This window comes from Pieris napi, chromosome 16 (assembly GCF_905475465.1).
Source record: "Pieris napi chromosome 16, ilPieNapi1.2, whole genome shotgun sequence".
Taxonomy (NCBI): Eukaryota; Metazoa; Arthropoda; class Insecta; order Lepidoptera; family Pieridae; genus Pieris; species Pieris napi.
This window is the reverse complement of record NC_062249.1, coordinates 947,078-971,932: the sequence shown is the minus strand read 5'-3', so window position 1 is coordinate 971,932 and position 24,855 is coordinate 947,078. Positions and strand designations below refer to the sequence as shown.

Below are 24,855 nucleotides of genomic sequence, written 5' to 3'. Positions count from 1 at the left end.
TGTCAAGGACCTCGAAACAATAGGGAGTCGCAATTGGACGCGGGAAGCACTGGATAGATTGCGATGGCGAAGTGTAATTGAGGAGGCTAAGGCCCACAAGGAGCTGTATAACTGTTGATGATGATGATTATATTTAAAAAAAAATATTGGTTGTTTGTAAAGTAGGTTTACGATCGAGATGTTTACGTGATAACGTCTTATTGGTGATATAAGTTTTTGGGAAGTAAGGAATTAATGAAGATAACAATTTTTTCAAATTTTAAATTACATCTATCGTTTTATTCACACTTTTGATGATAAATTTCGGGTGTAAAATGACAAGTTTACTTATTCGACTATGATATACATTTTTCTTCATACATTCACGGAATGACTGGCAGCGCTCGAGATGAGACGGGAGATCGGTCCGTCTCTCTCTCGTTATACCTGCGATCGCGCTCGTGAGGTTTTGGTGTGACACAAGTTTCTGAACATGTCACCCGACTAAAACGATTTTAAAGACGTTATCACGTCAAAAGAACTGATTGCGTAAGGTTTTCGTGAACGGAAATGCCTTGTCGATATGCTTTGACATTATTGTCAATTTGTAAAGCTTCATTGTAGGTATTGTATTCTTTCAACGACGGATAATCCGTGAAGGCTTTTGAAAAGAAGTTTTGTTATGCAAATGAATCTTTTCACCGTTGCACATCTGGCAACTTTTCATGGGAATAAACTGTACTTACGTATAGTTACACCAAATTTTTAAAATACAAGACACGTTGTACTGTGTATAATTTAAAAAAAAATAGAATTGTGATACTTAAATATGTACTTGACAGTGTTCAAAAGCGACTTCTTATCCTGAACAGAATTAATCTTAAAATGATAGGTACATTTACGGGCCACTGTCTCCTTAATAAACATCTCTTTGTCCTTGGCCCGACAAACAGTCCCTTGAGCAGATGCTGTTTCGGCGCAGAGGAATCAGTCCTAGAATGCGTGACCTTGGCTACCCAACAGAAATCCTCGGAAGAGTGAGATCGCTCCGTGAAGACTACAAAGTAAATTCTGACCTTCTGAAGGCTGCCTTAATTATCCAGGACCTAACGCACAAGGGACCTAATGGACGTCTAAGTGCGGAAACTGAGTCCACACTACACTACACTACAAAGCGTATAACAGAAAATTACTAGAGATGGAGCACTTAAATTTTTATATGACATCGGAGTCAAAAGAGCCTGCAGGTCGGCCATGAATGGCAACTACCGTAGCCCATAGACACCCATAGTCAAAGGATGCTTTGCCGATCATATCTCCTTGGTAACACGTTTATTGAGAGCCGACCCAAAGTTCGCTAGTTAACCAAAGGAAATATTTATTTACCATAAGAAATTTATGGGACTATCTTTGCGGATCACAACCTAGTATTTGAGATGATAATAGTATAACACGAGAGCTGTAGCCAAGAACGACTCTTCAAAGAATGCTTTTAACACAAAAAGGGGGACACTTAGATAAAATTAATCAAATAGCGTAATATGATGTCGATATTCAGGTAGTTATATAACCTCTTTTCTCATGGAAACAATAAGTATGCAATACTCTTTGTATTGTACTATTTGGCGAATATCAAAGACAAAAGGAAAAGTCGTTTATTACGACTGTTCTGTTTAAATCAACTTTTTAGTCGTATTTTTAAGACAAATTATAGGCAAAAGGCCGGCATCACGTTGCCATGGCGGCTGGTGATTTCTTGAATATAGTGATAAGTATCCTAAAGACAGGAGACAAAAATAAAGACGGGACATCTTAAAGATATAAGACAAAGAAAATACAGGACACCTTAAAGACAGGTGGCAAAAAAAGACAGGAGATAAAGAAAATACAGGACACCTTAAAGACAGGTGGCAAAAAAAGACAGGAGATAAAGAAAATACAGGACACCTTAAAGACAGGTGGCAAAAAAAAAAAAAGGAGATAAAGAAAATACAGGACACCTTAAAGACAGGTGGCAAAAAAAGACAGGAGATAAAGAAAATACAGGACACCTTAAAGACAGGTGGCAAAAAAAGACAGGAGATAAAGAAAATACAGGACACCTTAAAGACAGGTGGCAAAAAAAAAAAAAAGGAGATAAAGAAAATACAGGACACCTTAAAGACAGGTGGCAAAAAAAGACAGGAGATAAAGAAAATACAGGACACCTTAAAGACAGGTGGCAAAAAAAAAAAAAGGAGATAAAGAAAATACAGGACACCTTAAAGACAGGTGGCAAAAAAAAAAAAAAGGAGATAAAGAAAATACAGGACACCTTAAAGACAGGTGGCAAAAAAAGACAGGAGATAAAGAAAATACAGGACACCTTAAAGACAGGTGGCAAAAAAAAAAAAAGGAGATAAAGAAAATACAGGACACCTTAAAGACAGGTGGCAAAAAAAAGACAGGAGATAAAGAAAAGACAGGACACCTTAAAGACAGGTGGCAAAAAAAAGACAGGAGATAAAGAAAATACAGGACACCTTAAAGACAGGTGGCAAAAAAAAGACAGGAGATAAAGAAAAGACAGGACACCTTAAAGACAGGTGGCAAAAAAAAGACAGGAGATAAAGAAAAGACAGGACACCTTAAAGACAGGTGGCAAAAAAAAGACAGGAGATTAAGAAAAGACAGGACACCTTAAAGACAGGTGGCAAAAAAAAGACAGGAGATTAAGAAAAGGCAGAAGACAAAAAAGGCAGGACACCTTAAAGACATAAGGCAAAAAAAATAGAAGATAAAAAATAGACAGGACATCTTAAAGACAGGAGACAAAGTAAAGACAGGACCTTAAAGATAGGAGACAAAAATAAGACGACATCTTAAAGAGTCTTAAAATCTATATGTATCCAAAGTTGATATATATTCGACTCCGCCGACTTCTCATTGCAGATGTGACGACTATATATGAAGTTTACAAGTTGACTATATTTCTGATATCCATAAGCACGTTGTCATGGCAACTGCGTTATTGATTTCTACTGCTGCCACGAGATTTCATTGCCATGTATATTTCATTGGAATACCCGATTGATATATTGTACATTTCCAATAACTTCGTTGCGTTAAGTACAAGTCAGGTAACGTGAATGATTAGAAGGGCCTTGCTAAGACAGACAACCCTAATAAGGAAAAAAGACAATTAAAAAAGGGAAAGAATTGTGTAACTATAACTAAACTAAGCAGTGTTGGCCTAGTAGGTGGTATCAACGTGCGACTCTCATTCCTGTGGTCGTAGGTTCGATAACCGTCTGTGCGCTAATGGACTTTCTGGCTTTCTGTTTTCGTGCGCATTTAACAATCGCTCGTACGGTGAAGGAAAACATCGTGAGATAACCGGCATCTCTTACACCCAGAAACGATTGTCGACGGTGTGTGTCAGGTACAGAAGGTTGCCTTGAAATGAGCACGGAATAGATAAAGATATCTGATGCCGAGACCTAAAAGGTTGTAGCGCCATTGGTATATATTAAACTAAACACGTTAAGGATTAATCATAGTAATTACAACATCTTAAAATACAATTTTAAAAAAACAATTTAATTGCTGTTTTTTTCATAATACCTGGGCAATTTTATAGTCATTCCATAGTCAATTTCAGTGATACATGGTGATAGACAGACATAACAATAATAATAATCAAAAAAGAAAAATAACTAAAAAATATAGAAAGAAAAAAAATGAATAAAGTACATTTTAAGTGTGTCATGTGTGTTTTGTGGTGGTAACTGGCCCTGGCTCAGCATTATGCTGTGGAGCAGACGTGTTCCACAGCGCACTGGTCATTCTGCTTGAGACCACAACAGTTAGTTTGCGCCTCAGATGCAACAAAAGAAAAATAATGTAATAATAATAATAGTAAAAAGCTCTTGTCTTGAAAGACAAAGCTTCCAACCATATTTAATGTAACTAATATTTCAAATATTATTATGTAAAGTAGGTTCATCATATTTTATGGCATTCTCGAAAAAGCCATTATGTAAAGTGGATAGACGAAACATGTCTAGAAATATATCGAAAACGCATTTGACTGGTTTATTAACGATTTGTATGATGCAACACAATCAACTTTAGAAACTTCGATGTAGAATTTTTAGAATTAAACGGTGTTTTGATTCAAATTACTACCTTGCTTTAGCGTGCGACTCTCATCCCTGAGTTCGTAGGTTCGATCCCTGGCACCAATGGGCTTTCTATGTGTGCATTTAATTCGCTCGAACGATGATGAAAAACACCGTGAGCAAACCGGCTTGCCTTTTACACAAAAAGTCGACGACATGTGTCAGGCACAGGCTGATCTACTTGCCTATTAGATTGACTAATTTGATTCAAATTAATCGTTGATGTTCGTTTTAAAATTGTCTCAGTGTTTCTTTTAGAGTTAAAGGTGGCCGTGTTAGTGTGCTACCCGCAAACTGCGTTTCGCCTTAATATGATTTTTATTTCGCCTACCTTCAAGTAAGCACTATAGGGGCACTATTTGATTTTCTTATTTGGTGATTACGTCAACAGTAGTTATTTACTTTTTTACACATATTACCCACACATTGTCTATGCTTGAAAACGAAATGCATTTTCGAGGATTCCTTTAAAAAATTAATACGTTTGTGTACTATTATATGTGAAAGTGTTGCTAACGTTTGCAAGGGGGATAAATTGCAGTAAAACTGCTTACGTAATACTTGCCCTTTAGTAGCTACATACCAATATATGGAACATTTTGCTATGCTACAGACTGTTCGCGTTCACAATTACAGAAAATAAAACTGGTTTTTAGTTCCGTGATATTTTTCTCTGCATAAAAATCTTCCTCAGAGTTCAATGAATAAATTTAAAAACAAATTATTCAAATAAGTCCAGCCATCTTCGAATTTTTATTTATATAGTTTAGACTTTTTTCAAGTAATATCTAAAAAAAATAATGAGTCCTATATCTATAAATTTCGTATTAAAACATCTAAATATTTTTATTTCATTTGAATGTCACGCAATAAGAGTATCAATCACTAGTATAACACAAGAAATATATATAACAACGAAACGAAGTATATTATGTTCACATATTCCGATATGACCTTTAAACGATTCCGAGTAGTACAGCATAAATCTGCACTCTTCTTGCTCTATCGATCGCCTGTTGAATGCAGCCTGCAGTTGAATGATTTCTAGGCAACATTTTAACGAGCTTTCCGAAAGCTTTCACGCAGTTGAATGTATAGCTTATGTATTGAAAATTGGCTTCGGTAATTGCGGCGTAAGTTTTGACAGTTAAAGTTTGTGTGCATCGTCGCTGTCGTTAGTAGAGAGAGTCTTTGGAAAAAAAGGAAGAATAGATGAACTTATTTATATCATTAACATGTAAAACATTATGTATTGAATTTATAATATACGTCATTCTTTAACTGGTTTTTTCCTCTTAATTTGGGCTTTCTAAAAGCTGAAATGCGTTTATAAGTAATGGGTTAAGTAGATAAATACTATTTTTTTCTTATAATAAAGTTCACAAAAAAAGAGTGCGACTTTACATGAATTACAATCTAGCCTATACAATAATTATGGCTAATAGGTAATATTATGTTGACTTAATTTTCTACAATACTAATGAATAGTTTAAACTAAGGTAATGTTCATTAATAGTCTTAGTGTTCTATAATGTTTTTATACCATGTTCGTGTGTCCGAGATAACGCACTTGCAATTATAATCACTACACTAGGTTTATTAACTCAAAAGGTTTCGTTCTCTTTAGGCGTCAAGCAATATCAAGAAGAATATCAAGAAGTATCCATTAACGCGAATCATAACCTGCATGATTCAATTGGTTCACTATAGGGCCAAGGGGATTCATTGCTTCCACAAATCGATAGAAATAAGATAGTGAGTAATGTTCTCTGTCTGGATATGGTACGGCATGAATCTCTGCAATCTTGATTTACGACATGTATCGCTTTATGTTTCTGACAAAAATAACGTAACAATACTGTTGAATATTGAATTGTGTTGCAATATATACTTCTGTGAGTGGTAATGGCTGTGTAGGCGCAGGCTCCTTGAATGGAAAACTCGGCAGAACAAAAGACCTTGCGGTCGCCCACCGACTAGGTGGCCTGATATCGTCAAGGAGGTTGCCCCCCAGTGTATGCAGTGATGCCAGTGCGTACTGGAGGAAAATGGCGGAGGCCTATGACCAGAAATATACCAAAAAGGGGGCTGATGATGATGATGATTACCTCTGTCTATAGTTGGTATCTTCGGGTTCCATACATTAGGGTACCATCATCATTTTGATGATGATCAAATCTCGCTAATCCGTGTTGAAACTAGTCATCCGGCCGTTTTAGATATTAATATTTAAAATTTCTAATCCACCTAATAGACATGAAAGACAAAGAAAGTTAAAAATTCAACCACTGGTCGTCAATGCCAAGTGTACGTCATACCTGATCGTTGCAATTGTTTTATATTAAAACCTAATCCCATAAAGAGTTTAATGGCTTCTCGCGTGACAATAGGGCTTCGAGAGAAGGTTACAAGTGAGATAAAATTACGTAACATCAGAATGAATGGATTTTCTACATTCGAAGTAACTTTTGTTCGTTTTCTACTGTATTTCTAATAAGTATTGTAACATGAGTAGTATGTAATGTATGGTAATATTTTAACCCGAATTTTCTTTCACGCAAGTGAATAAAAATTGAGGGTCAAAGTCAAATCAATTTAAATTGAAATTGAGAATAATGGAACACTTCTTACAGTCCCTATTAAGGCACTAACTCTTTTTATTTGTCTGTTTATTTCCTTTATACTACGAATACTTTTAGCTGGAAGCAATAGAGTGACACAAAGGTTCTTTTCATTTATTGGTAATCATACACAAATACTAACTAGAGCCTAAACTAACTAACTCACTCCGCTTGCTCTACGACCTAACACGTGTCTAGAACTCCGAAATGAAAATCGGATTAAAAGGATTTCATATTTACTAAAAATATTTCCAAGTAACACGAAATAGTTTATACCACTGTTATATTACAAAAAAAGCAAATTTAAAGTTGATTTTGTCTGTAAATTACTGTAAAAAGCAAAAAGTTCTCTACATAGCGAAACGAATTTAAAATACAAAATTACTGTTATTGAAATCAGTGTAAAAAATCATAACGTGATAAATAAAAACTACTTCATACAAATGGGTAATTCAGACAATTGGTTATAATAATAGACAAGTAGATGTAAAAGGACGGTCTCAACAGTTTTAGAATTTAGAATATTAAAAATACTATACTAAAAACACATGGGCGCTACAGCCCTTGGCTTCAGAGTTCGGTATCTGTTTCGTGTTTTTTTTTAATAGGCAAGCAGGTGATTTGCCAGCCTGTCTCTCATGACGCTTGCCTTCACCGTATTCACCGCAAGCGAGTGATAAATGTGCATATAGAAATGGACAATCCATTGTTGCACAGCCAGGGTTCGAACCTGAAACCACAGGAAATCACACGCTCAAGCCCATAGCAATACTTGTAGTCGATCAATAATCAACATGTGACAATGTACAATGCTCTCAAATAAACAAAAGTCGGGTTATTTTTTAAATTTTACAAAGAAAAATCTATTACTTAAAATTTAAATAATCATTTAGTATGAAATAAAAGATTTTAATTGTAAAATATTTGTTTATATACCGGTTTAATGAAGAAATGTATATTTTATCATGCATCTAATAACTTAAGAAAAATACAGCTAGAAATTCTACTGTTAATAGATTAACGATCTTATTGTCAATCATATGTCACGAGGTAGGTTACATTTCCGGTTGATGTACGATACGTCAATTAATCGTAAATGAGATTAATGCCTAATATAACAGACAGACAGATAGACATAAAATTTATTACTCACATATGGAAAGAAAAAAAGGAATAAGGTACACAGCACACACACATTACACACATAAAATATGTGTGTAATGTGTGTGTGCTGTGGTAGAATCTGGCCCTGGCTCAGCATTATGCTGTGGAGCAGACATATTCCACGGCGCTGGTCATTCTTACAGAGACCACAACAGTTAAATAATGTAATAATAATAATAGAAGTAAAAATTAACGGTGTATTAATTTGTAGTGTATTAATTAAGAGGTCTTGGTAGATTTGTGTGTAAAGTGTTGTAAATAAAAAAATTAAGAATAATTGTATAATATAACGTATTGCTTTTTGTTTAAGTATGTTATATTAATTTAATAGAGATTCTATTATTTACGAAGTGTTAGATGTAAAACCTTAATTTTAAAAACATGATCAGTTTTGCTTAAAACGTCGCCGTAATTTCACCACTGTACGTAATAACACCAGTAACATTTGGGAAGGTACGGATTAACAGGAAACTCATTAGTTTAACAAAGGTTTGGGTTTCTGAACCGAAGAGAAAAGTTTTCACACTATTTATTGTGTATACAGTTGTACGAACTTTGCCTATGAATTATGCTTTCGTTATTTACCGATCAGTTTTTTACATAGCATTAAAGCATTTCAAGATTAACAGACTAATATTGCAACTAAGCCAGGCTTAAAAATGCAGTTACAACTTTCACCCATAAAATACTGTAGATTAAATGTAAGTAATTATCATCTGTGTAATTGCTTTAGCCTATTGAACTTGTAATTAAAAACTTCGCTGCTAGTTAAGTTTATGAATTTAAGAACATTTTTTCCTTTAAATCTAAAAATTTGTACCTTACAACTTTATAAAGTAACTGAATATTTTGTCACGCTTTGTGAACGTATCGTAACACTGGAGGCGTTGCGATTGATTGTAATTTGTCAAACGATGTCAAAGCTGTAGACCAATCACAGTCGAACGGTGCGCACAATAGTTTCGTCTTTCGATTCGAATCCCATCGTAACTTTACTCATTTTACGAGTTTTATTTTAAGTCTTTCACTTTTTAATCTAGTTTTATCCTAATGTAGTAGCTTGGTATTTGCTTTTTTAAATAACGAAGTAGTAATTATGCATGTTAATATTTTAAAACGCTTTTGCTATCAATTACGCTTAACTTATTTACATAAAATCAAATGTCTAATTTCAGAATTAATAAACTACACCCAGCCGGTATATGTGTGGCGTGACGATCCCAACTCTCGACAGAACACGATCAAGGAAATCATTGAAAGAGCGACATCTAAGGAGGATTGGCCCCAGGTAATTTTACGAAAGGATATGCGTATTTATTTATACATAAATTTCACCACATTATATATAACAGTTATGGTAAACATAAATGTTACAAAAAGTTTAAATAATAAAAATATAATACACTTCCGGTTTTAGGTTTTACTAGTAATTTTTGCTTTAAGCATAAAAACACTAGAGAAACAGCGGATTAGGTATCAGATAGGTACTTAACGATGTTTTTTTTTTTAAATCTGCCCGCTACCGGATATGTCGAGCTCTGGTTAAGTAGTGTTTATTCTGTTATTTGAAGAATTCGAATGAGAGGTGCCTGAACTCCTGAATTGGTTGCTCAGACGGAATTTGCATATAATATGTGTAATAAGTGATCTTATTTTGCCAATTATCCATTGAAGACCAATATTTTAAAAGTTTCTTGTAAGCTCGGGACGAACCCGGGGATCGAACTTACGACCTCAGGTGGGAGTCGCACGCTGAAGCCACTAGGCCCACACTGCAGTAACTAGATTTAAAAAAAAATTAACAAATAAAAAAAAATGTGAATTCCTTTTTTCAAAAAAAAAAAAAACAGTGTAATTGAAATAACTGTGTAAATTAATTTGCCTTACCTAATAATAGTGTCTTTTATAATCACGGCGTAAAAACAATTTTTCATACAAAAAGACGAAAGTGTACTTCACTTACGTAATTAGAATGATTTAGTTTTTTTAAACAAAGGGGGAGAGTCGTTTATTTAATATTTCCCTTCATAATTGTAGAAACTTACATTTATGTAAAATTTGTTTTGATTTTGGATATCGCACTTTTGTTACCTACTTCAATACAACATTTTAGTATTGATCCATGATATACCTATGTAGCAGAATGAACAAAGACTGTTCAAACGAATTCGGGAATGAAAAATAAACACGGACGCTTTCACGAAGCTTATGAAAAGGCTTTTAATAACACAAAAATCCATATCATAATATACCATATTATTTTAATAACTACTTACTAGGGTGTAGTTATTTAAAATTAGCTTTATCTTCTTTACCTAAAACAAGGGCAGTACTTAATTACGTACTGCGGTTATTTTTATCTGATCTTTTTGATTGTGAGCTTACGTAACTCAGTTTTACAAGCCCTGGTTTAATGAATTCACATATAGTGCGCTTCTAAAGCGGGCCATAAACGGACCGCATGTTGCAGTCAAGACCGACTTCAACATGCGGTTTGCTCAGGAACTGCTCGAGCGGTCCGTGTATTGCGAATATGAATTTAGTATGGAAACTGCAGATCGCCGTGCGGCGACCGCATGTTGCAGTCGGTCTTGACTGCAACATGCGGTCCGTCTATGGCCCGCTTAAGGAAAACCGTACATTTTATTTGAATGAATCTATGATTTAAAAGAGGGAATTTGGCGATACATATATCATTATCATGTTTATTTGAAATACTCGAAATAAAGAAACATAGCGATATAATTCTTTATTTGATATCTATTTAATTTTACTTACAAAATTAAGAAACATTTACATGTGTGTAACGGGAGACATAAGCGATGTTCCAGATCGAACGAAAGATATTTTCAACGATCTTATTATTAATACCAGAAGTTAATACACTTGATATCTTTGCATTTGTTCATTGATAATTTATTTTTTTAGCTAAGTAAAAACCTTTCAGTTCAGACGTTGTGCGTGATAAACCTTATCGATACTTATAAAACACCGACGTGGCGTGCCATATTCAAAAAACGTGCCAAAACCACGATTAAGTAGAATAAATCCATATTATTCTTACAGGCGTTTAATTAACAAAAGTACTGAATACATTTCCAGGTGCTAATCTTCCCCGAAGGAACATGCACGAACCGGTCATGCCTGATAACCTTCAAGCCAGGAGGTTTCTACCCAGGTGTTCCTGTTCAACCCGTCACTATTCGATACCCTAACGCTAAAGATACGGTTACTTGGACATGGGAGGGACCTGGCGCGTAAGTTTGTTCAATAAAAATAACCGGATTGATTTTTCTAAGGCATTTTTTCTATTGGACGCCATGCTTTTTTTCAGAGGAAGATAACTATGGGCCCCATGTCTTCGGGTACATTCTAATAGTAATTTTACGATATCTCTTATGAACACAGGTAAAAAAATGAGACGGAAATACTTTTGGACATTAGCCGCTATAGTCAAGTCAGTCGAAAGAAATTTATATGTTAGAGAGATCAAGCATATATCTCTTTCATCAACAGACATCGGAGACAATTGAATTTTTATAAACATTTCAACAATTTCAGATTAAAACTCCTCTGGCTGACATTGACACAAGTACACAGCTCGTGTGAGATAGAGTTTCTCCCTGTCTACTATCCTAACGAAGAAGAGAAGAGGAACCCTAAACTCTTCGCCAGGAACGTTAGAGATGTCATGGCCAAGTAAGTGATAGCCAAGTTCAATACGAATTGTCGACAAAATAATTTACATTTAAACCGTTATAAGATCTGTTGGTTGAGTTTATTTATCTTGTTCTTTACAGTCAAAAACCAAATATAATACTTACTAGTAACACATACTAATGCTGTGTAGATAAAACTTGAAAATCATTTCTTTCTTTCATTTCACTGAACATGCTTTTAAAAATATCACGCTGAAGAATCTTCAACTAAAATCAAATTTTCATCAATTTAAACATATTTTATTTATTTTTATTTATTTGTGTGTTTATGCGTGTGTGTGTTTTTTAGTAATAAATGTTACGTCTATGTCTAAGATAGAGAAATCATGTCCTAAATGGACTTTAATTATATATCAACTTAATTGGATTTACAATTTGAACTGAAAATAATTTAAACTTCGTACGTATTCATTAATTTAACATTTATAACATTTGAATCAACGGTTATTTCAGAGCTCTCGGAGTACCAGTACTGGACTATACGTATGACGACTGCCGACTGATAGCAAAAGCCAAACAACTGGGCATTCCCGGGGGCGCTTCTATTCGGGAAGTCGCCGAATTGAGAGCCCAGCTTAAGTAAGTAAATTCACACAGTATAACAGTTAAAATACATCGAAATATAGAAATGACTAGCGGACCCGGCGAACTTCGTTCCGCCTAACAATATCGTGTTAACTTTAGTTAAACTTAAGATTTCACTAAGGTAAGGTAATAACATTAATACAACTTTTTTTTGCAAATACAGAAATGTTTAATTGCTTACCATTGCGAAAGATGAATGACAGTTTTACACATTAGGGAGCGTTCAAGTATTACGTCACGCAATTTTTGGAGATTATCGACCCCCCCCATGTAACGCGCCGTAACGTTTTTCTGTACCCAATAGTAAAACGTTTCGTGACCACCCAGTGACTCTTTATAACTAAAAGGTACCATTATGTGGTGTTAAGTACTGGAAAGTCGAAAATAATATTAAAAATAACGCGTAATTCAATCCCCGCCCCGCATCGTAACGTTTTACAAAAAGAATGGCATTAAATGTAAAATTAGAAGCATTTAATGTATATGTATTTCTTTTTGACGTTCATAAGTGTAGATTGTGTTACCTATATGAATAAATGATTTTTGACTTTGACTAGTTTGAAAGGACACTTTTGAGTTTTAGTAAATTGTATAATTGCAGGCTGGACGTCACAAACTACGAAGTGGACCTCATAGAAACAGGTCTGCAGGGCTCTCCTCGCTGGCTGACCCTGGAGCAGTTCGCCTTGAAGATGGATGTGCTCATCACCGTGCCTTGCTCTCGGCTTTACAAGATATTTGTGCAGGTCATTTTATTTATTCACATCGTAACAGATGCTCTTTAACTCTGTTCATTAAAAGTAAGTCAGTTTAATTTCACAGTTTTTATTAAAATAAATCATCCATCTCTTTCATCACTGCGTGATAACAATTTGACAAAAAGGGACGAAAGATTATTTTACTGCATTAGACTGATTTAGTTTTTATGAATAATAATATATTATAGCTAGTAAAATGGTCGCTTATACAAATTTATGCATCCACAAAAAATCATGAAAAAAACGTGTGGCACTCGGGGACTGCCACGGTAAAGCTATTGCATAGCATTTTTTATCAACTTAAGCAATTATAATTATTTATTTATTTTTTATTAATTTGTTTTTTTGGATATTAATTCAAGTTTTTTCTTTGATATTATTTCAATCTACCATTTTACCAGACTAAAACGCCTATATAGTCTGTCTCACTCTAACGCGTACCGGCTGCACCTATATTACGTCATCGTGTGTTAGGTTTTTTTCGTTACGGAATTTCTTGATTCGGTCGCCGCGTTCAAAGCCCGCTTAAAACATGTCTATGATAAGTTTCACAACCAATTACCGGCTGGTCCGGCTCGTTTGCCCCATCACATAAAAATATAAAACACAAAATATTTTTTTTTAATTGATAAAAGCTTGCCAACTCTCGCCACACTGATAAAATAACCACAATATACAATTTTTAACGTGACAAGCACCAATAGGCAAACATGACATACACGAAGAGATAATACTAAACAAAACAATTTAAATTACAAAAACTAAACGAAAATCGATTTTAAAGTGTGAGAAAGATATGCTTAGTAGGTAAGATCTATTCTATTATGAGTAACTAGCCGTTTCCCGCCCGCTTCGCTGGGCGAATTAAAATAGGAAATAAATAAAATTTTGTTTCATTATTTTTTTTTCATATTTTTATTATTCTTCTTTTTAACTTCCCGCTAAGAAAATTTTCGAAAATCGACACTCGTTAACAGATGTTGACGTTTGGAGGTTCTAGGAAGCCTCCACGAATATTTCCGCGGTGAAGTCCGTATGTATAAATTTTCATAAAAGTAAAACATCAATATTAAAATGAAGGACCGTTGGAATTTAAAAAATAAATAGCCATAAACCATGTAGGAAAAATTCGCATGAAAAGGCAGTAGTTTCATGTCGATACGATCAGTGGTTTAGGCGTGAAGGAGCCTCAAACGAACACCATTTTTATTTATTTTATTTATTTATTTACACTTCGTTGCAAAAAACAAAGAATGAAACACAATACAAAAAAAATATAAGGGTTGCAACGGGCGGCCTTATCGCTAATAAGCGATCTCTTCCAGGCAACCCTAGTTAAAGAGAAAAACTTAAAAAAAAGAAACATGATGCGTGCGAGAAGTGCAGAACCAAATGTTATATAAAAAAAATATATATACATAGTATCTTAACCTAAAGTAATACAAAAAAAAATATTAATAACAGACCAAAAACTTAAAAGCTAATCTTACAAATACATGGACAGCAAATAGTGATGTAAAAGGAAACATAAGATTTATACAAGTCACGATTGATCAGGATAGGATAAGGTTAAGAAATGATTATACAGAAGAGTTTTAAAAGATGACAGAGAGGTACCCAATCGTAATCGTATTTTTCTTATATATATATAGATGACTCTAAAAAGGCTACTAGAATGTAATAAATAAATTGTTTTAATTAACTTTGCAGCAACCCATAAACATGATGTACTTCCCTGACTATCTTCTTGCGACGCTTTTCATCTTGTATCAGCACGAACCACTTTCTCTGCTAATTGCCTATGGATTTAAGGTATGTGAAATCCCGATGCTGGGGTATGGGGTATGTACAATACATATGCGTAGGTTTCAAATATTATTTTGTAATCACAATACGTCTAATAATCTGTGAAGCACAGTCTATTTATATGACTATTCACTATTCAATAAAAAATACCACGTAGTAGGTAACATCATTCCTTATAATGAAAATCTCTATATACCGTAAGAATGAGTGAAATTTGTTTGGTTTATCTCAAAATCCATACATTAATTCATTCTTTATAACGCAATAGCCCTTCTATATTACGTAGAATTATTTTCATATTTAGACATCAACAACATACTTAATTGTAATTGTTTTTTATAATGAGCTTACAAAACTAACCTATTGAGATGCCGAAATTTCTAAGAAAGACACCTGAGGTCATAAACAGCCGTCTCGCCTTTGTTATTGTTAATTGCATTCTTGCCTCAGTTATTAAACGCAACACCGTCACCGTAGTGTGTTATATTAATTTATTAAATTGTTTATCTTCCCTCCTCATAACGTAAAATCTTGAAACTTGAAATTCGGTATAAAGAGTTCACATTGTAAATATTGAATTGTTTGGACAGTGGGCACATTTATTTACCTATTATGTAGTATCCCACGTGTACGTGTGTATACAGATCTGAACATTTTACTTCTAAGGAACTGTGGTTCCATAAGTTTTTTAACACTTTAAGTCTTAAACTTTAGGAGATAAAGAAAAGAGACTCTCGTAAATAAAAAAAAGCGTGTGCGTGTAACCTTTACGCGCGATTGAAGTAAAACATCTTTGGCGTTGACGACATATATCACTGAAATGATTAAATATTAACTTAAATAATAAATATCATATTATAATTTAATTATATTTATTATTCATGTGCTTTACAAAGATTATTCAAATACCAAGGTTAAATCAGCACATGTCAATATAACCTTGTTATTGAATATTATAGAATGTCGCAATCGTCAGAAAATTTATTATTAATTTTCTTATTTTAAAAGTAATAAATCAATAAGTATATTTAGAGATTTTCAAACAAATTTGCAATTTAAAACATTTTTTTTAACTGTTGAATTTTTTTTATTCACTTTTCTATTCTCTTATAGGTACAACTTGGTTATTTTTATATAAAATAGACCCAATTTAGTGGAATTTTAATTTGGTTACATGTTACTAGTATTGATTTTCATTTTAAATATAAATGTACTAATAATAACATAATTACAAGAATCAGTATCAAATAAAACGAATGAATGCTATCCTAAACCAAGAAACTGACTTTAATCAGTTCAAATAATGCACCTCTAGATGGCGCTGACGGACTTATAAAACGCGCTATCGTATTATTTTAAATAGCGGAAACTACGTTTAAGCGTTACTTCCGTCAGAAAAAAAATGTGAGTTACTCCCTAGTAATATATAGTCGCGCCTAAAGAAGTTTTACTTCAAAAACGTATGGGACACTTATCATTCGTAAGTATCGTTTCTAAATCTCACGTAAAATGTGCATTTACGAAAGATTTATTTTTAAAGATTTTCGATGGCTCTGGTATGGGGAGATTAGATCTCACAAGCTTCGAAGAGTTAGCGGCTCGAACTCTCAATCTTGGACCGGAGGACGCTCACAATCTCTTCAGAGGAGCTGACGTCGAGAAGAAGGAATATATCACATATGGTAAGTTTAAGAGATAGTAGAAGAATATTCTTAACTTTTGAAAGTCTCTTATCTCTCTCTATCTATCGTATGCTCTACTTTTAAGGTCTCTCCTTCAACTGAGTATTCTTTTCTGGGATTTTGAACCCGGGATGCCCGAGTTTTACTCTTCTTAACGTCAAACGAAAGTCACGGAAATTGTTAAATTAAAAAAAAATGGTTTTAGTTAAGATCTTTATTTATTTATTTCGTAATCCTACAGCTAACTTAAGTTGTATATAATAAAAAACAATTATACTAAAGTTATAGCCAAATACATTTAAGAAATTTCGAAAGGAACATTTTAATATGTAATACCTAATTCGGCTGTGATGTGTGATGGTGTGAAAGTGTGAGTATGTGTGTGAAGATGGGTGAGGTGTGCTCATGATGCAGGTGACTTAGCGTTATAGATATTCTTAATCTTTTAACCATATTACGCGATAGCTTAAACAAGTCGGGGCTTAAATATTGGTCGTTGTATGCCGAGTTTTTTTATATAGTCGTATTTTTAATTAGACGAAGCCAACTGACAGTAGCTTTGTAAAATAATGTTGCCATATTTCAAGTAATAGTGATGCGTTCAGTTTTTGTTCAATCAGATGAATGAAAAATGAGTGTGAATAGTTAATCATTTGAAACAATAAAAGAATAATATTTCTATTTCAAAATTGTATAAAAGTGCTCTGATATAAGTTAGGTTACACTACAATCAGTTTTTTGACGTCTTATTACAAAGCGCGGCGCGGCGACTAGTGCCATCACCGATCATTAATTCAGGGGTTTTTACTTTGTCACAACACTATTTTTATTTCATTAAAAACTGACAACACCGTAAACGTCAGTTGACTTCGTCTAATTAAAAATACGACTATAGTTGGTGTTAATATAATTCCAGATGAATTCGTGGCCTACGGAATGAAGAAGCCGGAGCTGAGCTTCGTGTTCACCAGAGACGGGTCTCAAAAGGTGAAGGTCCAATGAGAGTTGCAGGTTCACATCCCCGCCGTGTGCGATCTCCAAATGCCGGACTAAAGGCACGGAGACGAAGCGAGCGAGAAAGGGTAGACGATTTTTGTTCCTTTGATACTTCTATGTACCAAATACGTAGGAATTCTCTTTCGCCTATCGCATATTATATCGTATTGGTGATTTTATAATAGCGAAGTATTCCATTGTTGCGAGTATTGTATTTTATCCAATTTTTACACCCTTTTAAAGGCATATGGAATAATATCAATTTTTTATATTATAAGTAAGTTGTTTGATTGTATAATAAATATATAATTTGCTTACTCAATATGATAATCGAATATTAATATGATTAAAGTTCTATCCCTTTCATACATCGCTTGCTTATGGGGATTGTGAACGTAACTTGTAAATACTCATTATTTAATACTCTTTCAAATACACAGCAAAGCATGCTGTCTCTTTTTAATTAATACTTAGTGAAGGAGACCGATATACCGAGTCTTCAGTCGGGTATAGTGTTAGTTAAAAGCGGTTGGTCTAGTGGCTTCAGCGTGCGACTCTCATCCCTAAGGTCGTAGGTTCGATTCCCGGCTGTGCACCAATGGACTTGATCATGAAACAGAAATCTACGGCCCAGACCTAAAAAAGTTGTAGTGCCACTGATTTTTTTATAGAATAAAGTAGTAGCTTCTAAGTAGAAATTATATAAGCTTAGCTAAAATTGGCTTTACTGTTATAGTAGTTTATTGAATTACGACTTTATCACATTGTATTAAGGTGTATTTTACAATACACAATGATTTGAGGCTCATATTATGGTTTCTCAAATAGCAATGTTTCGAAATATTAAAGTTATAAAAACAGAATAGATATATAAAATTCTTGATGCATATAAAAATAAACAAATGAATGTTGCATATAAAAAATTGTCAAATTTAGTATATATTTTCGAAATTCTTTTCAAATATTTGGAAAAGTCTAGGTTACTTCCATTTTTAGAGTTTTTTAGAGTTTGAATCATTTACACAAACAAGAATTGACACCTACATAGCCATTAATTATGTGATAATCGTAAATTTAGATGCTATTGTAAATATTCTTGATAATAAGCTTAATAGGTATTAATAATCTGCAAATTAATGAATATAACCTTATTAAAATATATGACCCTCTCCTTTCACACAGCATAAATACAATTTGATAGAAAGAGACATAAGTGTATCAGTCATATTAGCAGGTAAAAATAAAAATATCCAAACTAGATATGTGACGGTGAACATTAAGATAAGTCTTTTGCTCACTAAATGCTCAGTGTAGTAGATAATTCATATCCTATATGATTGTACTTGTGGGCGTTTTAGACAGTGACAGATTGTCAAATGTCACATTAGTAATAATATTCATTACGTATTTTAAACAAGGGAGTGTTCAAGTATTACGTAACGCAATTTTTGGAGATTATTGACCCCCCCCCCATGTAACTCTCCGTAACGTTTTTCAATACCCAAGTATAGTAAAACGTTTTTTGACCACCTAGTGACTCTACTACTACTATTATGTGGTGTAAGTCGAAAAAAATATTAACAATAACGCGTAATTTTATCTCCGCCCCGCATCGTAACGTTTTACAAAAGGAAGGGACTTATTGGGGGGGGGGGGGGGGGGGTTGGCAAATACGTTACGTAATACTTGAACGCTCCCCAAGCATACATCTCGATTTGCTAAGTCTTGAAGCTAACAAAAAAGAACAGTATTATTTTTGTATGTCGATCTAAGTACGTAAATGACTTAGCAATTTTGAGTAATATATGTATGTAATTATAACCCCCAATTAACCGATTTAGTCATAAAAATAAATTAGTTACACTCGACTGCCTTTGTTTTTATAAATAAGGGGCACGTGACTTGGTAAGAGTCTAAAGCCGGTTGCAGACCGAAAACTAAGCTATGCCAAGCAAGCTAGGCTAAGCTAAGTTAGTTTAGCTTAGCTCGCATAGCTGACGCAGTTTTCCATACTTGTGTGCAGACCGCAAACTATGCGAACTAAGCTATGTGAGCTAACTAAAATATGCGAAGCGAAGTTAGTTGTGTATGCCGATGCGCAGCTACACGAGCTAAGCTAAGCCCCTCCCGCTACCCCGCACACCATTTGCACATCCTTCGCCACACTGACTGAGCTTTGGCTTAGCTGTTGGTGTGCACGCTATTTATTTCTAGCTTAGCTTAGCCTAGCTTGCTTGGCATAGCTTAGTTTAACCTTGGCATAGCTTAGTTTTCGGTCTGCAACCGGCTTTAAGCGCAGAAATGTTAAATTACCTACTCAGAGTCATTACTTATTGGATTTACAGAAAGTTTTAATCTATACTAAGTGCTCTAAAGTGAGCGTAACTCTTAATGAAGAGTAAAGTATACGACTCTGAGTACGACACTTAACTTTTTCTTTTGCATATTGTCAATTTACGATGATATAACTATCGTGTCTTGTGTTTGTTTTGTGACCTTTAACTAATTGAGGTTTATGTTATTAATAAATGAAACCTTTAGTATTAAAAATTCTAACAACATTTGTAGCATATACGATAGCTAATGATTATAATAGTTAATTATTTTTATAAACTCCGTTTCTTTGAGTAAACAGTAGATTTGTTTGTAAATATTATTTTTAAGTTATTTATAAGCTAATGAGGCAGACTCTTCAGTTGTTTTTTGATTTGTCGAAAACCTTATTTTTTAGAGTATTATTTTGTTATGTTTTATGCTCAGCATTCCGTTGTTTGTAATATTATTTTATTTATTGTGAAATAAACGTCGAATAAATTGTCTTTTGTTTTATTTTAACTACGTCAATGCAAGTTACACCCTAAAAGAGCATGGACCACAGTTCAGTCTATTTCATTGATATAGAAGTACTCTTTGGTCTCCAATGGGCTGTCACGGAACATACTAAGGATAGACTGGTAAGTTTTTTGTGTACTAATTTATTAAGCAAGCAAGATATTTAAAATTGTTGCATGTGCCTCGTACGAACACGAATTATGGGCTTAATTTGCAAATGTATCGGGTTTTTACAAACTACAATAAAATTTATAAAGATATATTTTTCACCGTAAAATTGTTAACACCGTTAGATTGTAATCTATCTCGCGAGATTGTGAACTGTCGAAAGATTGTGAACCATAACGAACTGCTTATAATTTAACGTATTATTATTCGGTAGATTGTAATCTATCAAAGTGAAACAGTCAAATTGTGAAACGGCCATTTTCTACTTTTCTATTGGTTATAAGAGATGTGACATTCTCGTTTTCTATTGGTTATAAGTGATGTGACATTCTCGGTAAATTAATCGAATCGATTATTCCCCAATTTGGGTTACCGATTTCAAAATCGTTACCGAGAAAATATTGTTACGTTCCTGATTTTTTTATTTTGATATATTTTTTTTATCATGAATAATAATAATGTCAGAATAAAAATACGTTAAATTGTAAGCAGTACGCTGAGGTTCACAATCTTTCGACAGTTTGTAATCTCGCGAGATAGATTACAATCTAACGGTATTTACAATTTTACGTTAACATATACATTTTCACCTTACTAAAGAGGGTGAGGAAATATTTGAGGAAGCGGGAAGAAATCATTAAGCTGTAGTAACAATTTCTTTTTTCTCTAAAATATTAAGTTGTTTGATTAATGTTTTATTTCAGTTTTCTGTTTTTTTAACCCATAGTTTATGTTTTCTGTTTCGTATATTTGGTTAACAGTGTAATATGTTTTCTTATGATGAGTAGTTAAATTTTAACCGCTGTCGCGCAATAACATTATACCGCTTGCTTGGAGTGGGACACAACACCGTCGATTGTAAGTACTAGTCTTAGTCTGATCGATTATTGGATCTCTTATATTATAATACTGACACGCGACAGCCGAACCAGCGCATAGTATTTTACAGAGGGAAGGGAGCATTCTGGATATAGCTTCCGTATGCCGGAAGTCAAACAATTTCTTATAAATAAATATGTATTAATTGCGAAAAACTACGGTTAGAACTATTTCAAACTAACATACAAACCAAACCAATTAGATTACCAGTAATCAATAAGTGTTTATATCAACAAACATATTCTCTCAATTAGGAAGATCCTCAACAATCCTAACATCTGGTTCACCGACCGGCTCAACTTCTTTATAATCGTCATCTTCCTCTTCTTTAAGCTTACCTTTGAATTTTTTCCTCAAACTAAATATTCGTTCTACCATATCATCAACATCCACATGCGCCTGCACAATACGTTCATAGATTACCAAATACCATATAAATTTTGTTTTATCTTTGAAGTTCTCCATTGTATTGTATAGTCTATCGAGTTTATATCGTATTTCTAGGACAGCTCCGTAATATATCGCCGTCTGGTACTCGGCATCATTTCGATATTTTAGCCTGTATTTTCTGGTTTCTTCTAATCGGTAACGTGTTGCATATATATGTTGTTGCATCAATTCTAACGCTTTAGCTGTATATTTCTCGTTTGGTGCTGCATCGGAGATTTCCCATCTGGTCTTGGACCGACGTTGTGCAATTGCAGTTCTGGTTATGTCTTTCAATCTTTCCGATTCGAGTAGTGGAAACTCTATATCGTTGGTGTTATTTCCGAATGTATAGTCGAGTATTGTTTCTTGGCTTATATCGGTTTGCGCAATATTTTTAATATCGCTTTGAGGCTTTGTTGTGTTGAAATTTTTAGTAAATATGGTGATTACTAGAAACGTAATGAAAGTATAAATTTATTATACACAAATACTCTTTTAATTTGTGATAAATATTGCTTAGACTTTTAAGACTTGGTAGCTTCCTAGCTGGAAAGACGGTTAGTTTCTAGAACTTATTATGAATTACTTACATAAACATTCTATATAAGATGGAAACAGTATGATTTTAAGCGACATGCTTAACATGTTTTGTGAATTACGATAACTCAAAGGTTACACTGTAAATAAAATGATATTTTCATGTGTTTTATTTACAGTTTTAGTATACTGTTTAATTATTTGATAATAAAATTGCTATAATGTACCGTGCACAGTAATTATTACTAGATAAATCTAAAATGGCCATACCATACCTCAAATTTACTGATCTACTGATTTTAACTATTCTAGACATCTCATAGTAATAAAAATTATGGCGCATGCTTCATTTATTTACACAATACAAGATATTTTTTATAAGAAATCATAACAATCAAATATACAGTAATTACAATTTTCTTTACCTACATAGTAATGTTAAAATTAATAAAAATACTCTAACTGATGATTAAGTGTTAACAAAAACACATAAATATTTAAATTTAGTAAAAATAGATTATAATATTATTAAATTCGTGATTAATGAATATTCTCTTCACTGACTTTTATTTGGCATTTTATCAACCAATTTATTAAACATTACATATTCTTAATGTAATTCATATTCTGTGCGAAATAAAACGTAATTTATAGAATTTATGGCATATATTTGTCAGGCACAACATTAGGTATCCCATGAGCTAGAGAATATTTCTCGTGTAACTTCACAAGCACCCACCAAAGGTAGAGGAAGTCTACATGGAGTTTCGCAGACTTGTGATGCAGGACGAGTTGATGTTCCATGTTAAGTGATTTTCTGGGAAAACAAGAGTTCGAGTGTAAAAACTAAGATCATATATGAATGTAATTGTTTTAAAGAAAAACGCTTTTTACCGGATTAAAGTTATGTATTATTATTGGCAAAAATGGCTCACGGTGTCCAAAACCCTCCATCTTTTAGTCGATACCAACTCCGGGGAAATAAATACGGATAATGCAACTTTCTCTGCAGCTGTGATACTTTTTGACATTCAACATCTTTTGTCTTCAGTCACCGTGACCACGCACGCTGTAAAGCACGCGAAACGTCGGATAAATTTAAAATTATGTCAAATAGTTGTAAATTTATAATAATACATAACCTTAATCCGGTAAAAAGCGTTTTTCTTTAAATGTGTAAGGGTTATGTTAATCAAAGACAATACTCTGTAATTATTTTTTTTAGCGATAAGATTTTTTTAAGATTAAGATTATTTACATGAGATAACTTTAAGTTCTTAAGTTTTAAAATAAATTAAAAATTTGACGTCCTTTTTATAACCACAATAGTCTTGCAAAATATCTTTTACACGAAAATGATGTTTTAGTTGTTCCCTAGTAACAACTAGTATTTGTACACACAATCAAACTAGTTGGATGGGGCATAGATTTTTGAATTTCAAGATGCACATATAATAAGTTAAACAATATATATTTTTTAATAAATATTTTTGAAGTTATACTTCTTTTGGCGCATTAGGGAAATGATGAGAGTAAATTTTTACAACCGATACCCTGAAGTGAGCTACAGTCAACATTTCAGTTTTTTCTATTGTTAGTGTCGTTTTTTCTGCAAACGTAGAAAAAAAAGTTTCATCTTGTTACGCCAAAGAAGTATAACTTCTAACGCGTGTACATAAGTACACACACGTTTTTTTTATACCTTTCTTTAAGCATGCACATAGTGCTATATATATCGTTCATCCTCTTAAAAATACGTATCAAACGTCGGTAAAGAAATGCGATACGATACGACGTATCTTTAGGGTTAAAATACCGCTCAGCTTCTAGGCGTTTCACTTTATGTCTAGCCATGTAGATGAATTGCAACATAAGGTCTAAAACCTTCAGCTTCACCTCGTACTGAGAGGCCTCCTGCCATTCGTAATAACCACCGTGCCAACCTAATCTCCTGGTATCGTTCACTCTTGGAAAATCAATTTTCACAGTCATATTTAATTTCTTTTTCAGCTTTTCAATGTCGATCTTTTCAACATCGATCGTAATATTTTTTATTATAATGTCTCCTTGTGGGGCAATATTCGAAGATTGGTTAAATGTTTCGAAGAGATCAGATATGTCTGGGAATATTTGGAGGTCTTGGCTACTCACTGTTGATAATACTAGAATTAAGGTCAGATTATATAAAATACTCTAACTATCTCTTTAATCTCGGATTATCGTTCGTTATCTCTATACATATTATATTCGGTTTTATAGTCATTTGTGAATAGCGGGTTCTTTAAATTACCAATTATTTAAAATAATTTTTGCAAAATATTGAACCAATTGCTAAATAATTATTTAAATGTATAAATACCGAAGCGGAATACTCACTGTTGAACACTACGAGTATATACATAGCTATAAAATTATTAACGAGTGTAATATTTATCACATAAAATAAGGAATAAATTTGTTTTTACGTGAGTTTAATATTTTTATTTATCAAGGAAGCAGTAAACTTAAGTATCCAAGCGTGTAATTAACACAAAGGTTAC

The 24,855-nt window shown here is 33.4% G+C and overlaps 1 protein-coding gene across 2 annotated transcripts in view; it reads left to right on the top strand.

Annotated features, from left to right (window-relative positions):
- The window catches only part of LOC125057159 (lysophosphatidylcholine acyltransferase), a 52,762-nt gene extending 33,788 nt beyond the window's left edge, over nucleotides 1-18,974 (top strand). For both annotated transcript variants that reach the window (XM_047660658.1, XM_047660657.1), the window contains exons 4-11: nucleotides 9,100-9,212; nucleotides 11,027-11,181; nucleotides 11,486-11,623; nucleotides 12,097-12,222; nucleotides 12,830-12,974; nucleotides 14,697-14,798; nucleotides 16,333-16,474; nucleotides 17,391-18,974. In XM_047660658.1, coding sequence (XP_047516614.1) covers nucleotides 9,100-9,212; nucleotides 11,027-11,181; nucleotides 11,486-11,623; nucleotides 12,097-12,222; nucleotides 12,830-12,974; nucleotides 14,697-14,798; nucleotides 16,333-16,474; nucleotides 17,391-17,476 — 1,007 coding nt within the window. In that variant the 3' untranslated portion in view covers nucleotides 17,477-18,974. The remainder of the gene's footprint in view (nucleotides 1-9,099; nucleotides 9,213-11,026; nucleotides 11,182-11,485; nucleotides 11,624-12,096; nucleotides 12,223-12,829; nucleotides 12,975-14,696; nucleotides 14,799-16,332; nucleotides 16,475-17,390) is intronic.
- The last annotated feature ends 5,881 nt before the right edge of the window (nucleotides 18,975-24,855 follow it).